Source organism: Falco rusticolus, chromosome 8 (genome assembly GCF_015220075.1).
Source record: "Falco rusticolus isolate bFalRus1 chromosome 8, bFalRus1.pri, whole genome shotgun sequence".
NCBI lineage: Eukaryota > Metazoa > Chordata > Aves > Falconiformes > Falconidae > Falco > Falco rusticolus.
Genome location: NC_051194.1, coordinates 38,719,062 through 38,724,263, shown reverse-complemented (window position 1 = coordinate 38,724,263; position 5,202 = coordinate 38,719,062). Strand labels below are relative to the sequence as shown.

At 51.2% G+C, this 5,202-nt stretch overlaps 1 protein-coding gene across 1 annotated transcript in view; it reads right to left on the bottom strand.

Annotated features, from left to right (window-relative positions):
- The window catches only part of IGFBP2 (insulin like growth factor binding protein 2), a 67,656-nt gene that overhangs the window by 6,075 nt on the left and 56,379 nt on the right, over positions 1-5,202 (bottom strand). The window contains exons 2-3 of the mRNA XM_037397982.1: positions 3,809-4,032; positions 2,197-2,337 (exon numbers count right to left, since the gene is read on the bottom strand). Coding sequence (XP_037253879.1) covers positions 2,197-2,337; positions 3,809-4,032 — 365 coding nt within the window. The remainder of the gene's footprint in view (positions 1-2,196; positions 2,338-3,808; positions 4,033-5,202) is intronic.

Below are 5,202 nucleotides of genomic sequence, written 5' to 3'. Positions count from 1 at the left end.
CTGCATGGAGAGGGACAGGGCAGGTGTCAAAGGAGGAAATGGGGGGACAAAACAACCCCCTCCCCAGCCCCAACAGTAGAGAGCCCAAACACAGGCAGAGCTGCAGCTTCTCCAGTGATCTGGCACTAGTTTGAATTTAGGCAAGATTCATGGATGCTGCACTTGAACACCCAAGGGTTTGTACTGCACCAGCAGCACTCGTCCAGCAGTCCAGGCTGAGGGCTGGACTTCTTCCTGCAGGGGCTGTGCCAGGGACCAAGAAGCCAATTTTAACGAACCACAAGAACACCTAACTATCCCAGAGATGCATTGCGCTCTGCCAACTGTGGATGAAAAGCATCCAGAGTCAAGAGGGATGAGACAGGCTGACAGAGGAACTGCGTAAGCTTCTTCTCACCTGCAGACTGGGCTAAACAAACTGGCACATGAGCGCAAGGCCCCCACAGCCAGACACAAACATTTTTCCAAACAGGGTTTCACTCTGTCCCAGAACAGAGCCAGGGACTATGGTGCATCTGGACCTGGACTCTGTCCCCACCCAGCCTGGTTAGAGACAAGTTTCTTGCCCTAATGGTTATCATCCACCTCTTGGCCTGGAAGGGCACAGGCACTTTGAACCTGATGCTCAGACCTCCATCCCCAGCGTACATCTCTGAATAGGGTGTAGTAGGAGATACAGAGGTTACTCCATCAGACCAGCCTCTGCGTGCACTCTGTAAAGCTGAATTCAAGCCATTTTCTGCAGCTGGACTGAGGTCAAAATGCAGCCTTGTTCATGGGAATAAAAAGCACAAAAAGAGAGGATCCAGAAGAGTGCATCCAGGCACGCTCCACCCATGCACTGGCCCACAGGAGGTGGGAGCAACTGGGAATGCTTTTGCTGGCATCTGCTTTCTAGCAAATGAAAAGGAGCTGATGCTCAGCTCTGGAAATCCAGATGGAGGGAAATGGGTATCATTTCACATTTGCCTTGTTTGCCCTTAACCAGGGCAAGGGTGTGGGGATAAGAGAAAGCAATGTTTGTCTCCTCTCTTTTTCTGCAGCAGTGACTAGCATGTAACTCATCTGCACCCTTCAGTGCAGGATGACTTGTTTCCCAGGCAGAAGGAGCAGCAGAAACTGTCTTTTCTTTTGTAGCACACGATGTATTGCTGCATTGCCCAGGCTCGTTCCCCAGACACATCTCCTTACAGGGAATTTGCCAGCTCTGCTCCATCCATCCCTTCCAAGTGTGCTCATGCTGGGGGATCCAGCCAGCCCATGGGGCTCTTCAGGGAGAGGCAGAGGGTGAGGGTCCAGGCAGGACAGGGAAGAGAGAAGGGACAGAGGGAGATTATATCTCAGAGCATCCTACTTTTTTTAATGCTCCTGATCAATTGGTAGAAGTAGCCCTAAGAAAACACTTAGCCATGAAAACAGCAGGTTTTCTGGGGTCCCCTCCAAAGAGCTATAAAGGGCGCTCATATCCAGGTACTATTCACACATGGCTGCTAGTCAACCCTGGACAAGCTGGTGTTTTGCTGCCCAAGAGATTTTTCCTGGCATTTTTTCCCCCATTAGCCACTGACACCTGCTGGTTTTGCATGAATAAAGCAAAGAAATCAGAATTCAGACACACTTTAAGTCATTTGAGTCCTTCTGAGTCCCACAAATACTTTCAGAAGCATGCGGCACCCCAACCCCCACCTTGCTTAGAAGGAACGCCTCCTGGAGCTGTGGGCCCAGCCTTGATTTGCAAAGGAAAACTAGTAAAGTGCGCTAAAAACAGGAGAAGTGCTTTCTGTTTTGTCTGCAAGACTGGCCAGCATTCAAGGCCTCTCGGCTTTCCCCCTGTAGTGGGGGCCCAAGCAGGACAAGACCTGGCTCAAAGCACATGAAAATAGACCTGGACAGATAAGCAGCTCTTGCAGAGAAGAAGGGGCTCTGAACTAAACAGATTCTCCATCTCTGGGCTGCCTGCAGCCACAAGTGGATGCGAGTCTCACATCTCTTCTTCCTAGCCCGTGGCTGCAGATGCACCTAGGTGTTACTAAACCTGTCCATGCCATGTGCAATACTTGCTGTTTACCCCACACCTCACACCACGTGTGCAGCTATCAGCCCAGCCCCAAGCTGCACATGGTGGGGACGCATGCTGAGCTGAGCACTGCTGCTGGGAGTGCAGCCAGCCCCAGGGCTCTGGCTCTCCCCACCTACCTGTTTGAGATTGTACAAGCCATGCTTGTCACAGTTGGGGATGTGGAGGGAGTAGAGGTGCTCCAAGGGACCTCGCTCGTCCGGCAGCCGCATAGTGGAGATGCGTTCCAGAACCTGATCTAGCTCCTGCTGACAAGGGGTCTGAAAAGAGCCAAGAAAGCAGACAACAAAACCAAAAATAATCAGCACAATGAGACAATTCAATGTCAACACTTTGGACAAGTAGGAATGAACACCTGTGTACACCTCCTCATGACACAGCTTTGCCACCGGGTCCCACTGCAGACTTAACCTGAAGTTAATCAGAAAATCAGAGTGCTGCACACCTGCACATGCCGATGTGTGGAGGTCCACACAGGGAGACAGGCACATCTCTCCCATGTGCCTCACATGGCCAAGACCCAACAGGACACCCCTTGAGGAGGAGAAGCCGCAGAGATGCTCCCATGGGTCCCACTGGTGATTACAAGTGATGTGAAACAGGACTAATCTAATCCAGACAGGCCAGGAGGGTTTCCATGAGCATAGCCCAGATCCCACACCCAGAAGTGCAACTCAAAGCATGTGAGACCCCATGGGAGTGGAGGCGAAGCCCTGGGAACAACACCACCCGGCAAAGGCAGCCTCTGGAGGCATCCCTTTTGCTGCACAGCAGCCCCAAGCCAGGGCTCCCAACCAAGGCAGTCTGGCTGAATTGCACCTGATGTGAGCTGGAGCGAGTCCACACCTCTCCTTTTGCAGTTGTTGGTTGTTTGGGTTTGTTTTTTTTTTCCAAAGGAGCTGCAGCGGCATGGGAGCTCTCTAAGATGACATTGCCGGCACCTTACTTTGAACCTCTGCTTTGCCTGGTCCTTGGAGGGGACGAGGACTTTCTTTTAAATCCCCTTTCTGTCCCTGCGCTACCGTATATAAATACCCTATACGTTCATGGAGATATACGTATTACAGACCTTCTGAGGTACCTTTCCATCCCCATCCCATCCAGTTGCCATGACCAAGCTTCCCACTAGAGGGAAACCACGGCCAAGGACTGGAGGGCAGAGCAACACGGACAAGGAAGAAGGGCACAGGCAGGACTCCAGGAACTCTTCCAGCTATGTGACAGCCCCACAGTCCACCCTCGGGGGCCTCGGGACCACGCCTCACCCTGGACTGGGGCTGCCCTGCAGCAGGCAGACATGTCCCCCGTCCCCAAATCCCCTTAGGCCATCCCTGGCACTTGCTTAGGTAAAAAGGGTGTGAGAAAGCCAGTCCGCAGGCAAAGGGCACGCTCGCACCCCTGCGGAGGTAGGTGTCAAGCCAGCGGGACCCCCCTTCCCCAGCCCTGCTGTCAGGAGGTGAAGCTGCAATGAAAATAACGCCTCCTCGCCAGCACATCAAAGTTCATCAGATAGTGTGCTCGGCCCCAGCTTCAGGCCAAAAACAAACATTTGCTTTTCCTTTTTTTTTTTCCTCTTACCCTCACCCCCCTTTTTTCTTTCTCTTTAGGTTTGTTGTTGTGTTGGTTTTTTTAAGACAGTTTGTTGCAGATGTCACTACAGCTTGACATTCAGCATTTCCTGGCAAGCCTACAGCTGCCCCCATTAGCTCCCATGCCCCTTTGCCCCCTCACCCTGCCCGTCGACAGCCGCGACTTCTTCGAGTCCTCATGGTTGTGATGGGGCTTGCCGACTTTGCCCATCTGCCGCTGCTGCTCGTTCACCTTCTCCCTCATAACTGCCAGCTCCTTCATGCCTGTCTTCATGGGCTTCCTCCCGCCAGCTCCGCTTAGGATGCCCGTGGTGCCATCCACATGGTTCTCGGCAAGGATGCTCTCGGACCGGTCATCGCCATTATCTGCAGGAGACAGGGCAGACAAGGAAAGGGTCAGGATCAGCCAGGCACTCTCTCACGTATTCATCCTGTCCTGGATCGCTTTCAAGCGTGGCTGGTTACCAAGCCATAAAATCTTTGCATGCAAAAATTTTAAACTGCATTAGCTCTTTCATCTGGAAGGTGAGAATAGATCCTTTCATTCTGGAGTTATTACCACACTAAAAGACAGTTTAGAGAACAGGGGAAATAGCTGCTGGAGAAGTTCTTTCTGGGTTTAATTTGACCTTCTAAATTACTTCCCGGAGAATGTAATTTTCCCATCAGAAGTCCAGTTGGGTTAGCGATGCCAAGTGTACTTCGGCTCCAAAACCTAAAACCACAGTGATTAGTAACAATACCTTGAGTCCATCTATCATCCCCCAGAGTATCTCCAGGAATACTTAGTCAATATTAGTGTGCTAAAATAAATTCTCAGGCCTGCTTTCAGAAATACCTTGCCTCTGTTTTATGGCCACCCTAATTTCCCTTGGAGAACCTGCCATTTCAGTGATTGTCCCTGCCGTATCGTCTTTCACATAATTTGTCATACAGTGCATTACTCATTTAGCTTCTACCTAGTGCTGCACTTAGGCACTTCTACTGACCGTGGAACAGCCCCATATGTCATGGGTCCAACTCTGCCACTACTGCAAGCCACAGACCCCCAGCTAATTCAGTCATTTCAAAGTCAGTTAGCAGAAATCTGGGAATAAACACTGTACTTTTCCCACCTCCTCCACACCACTTTGTGTATATTCCAGTTCACTGGGTGCCACTCCTGAAAGCTATCCTTGCCAAAGTAGGACACAACAGTCACGATGCTGCAGACAGCAGTCCCTTTGGACCTTGCAGTGGCAACGAGGACAGATCTTAGTTCCTCCTGCTCGTTCCAGAAGTCCAGAAGGTGACACACCTGATGTCTCCTTGGTGCCTGGTCTGATCTGGCTGAGCAAGCATGTCTAACACTGTAGCTGGATCTAACATGGAAGCTGGCCCTGCTTTAAGCAAGGGCTTGGACCAAGACCTCCAGAGATCTTTTCCAGCCCAAACTATGATTCAACCCATGCACGCACATCACCTCTCAGCACAATAACCCAGGCTAGGTATGTTTCTAGATCTATCTGCATATAGGAGCTCTTCAGCAGCTCCACA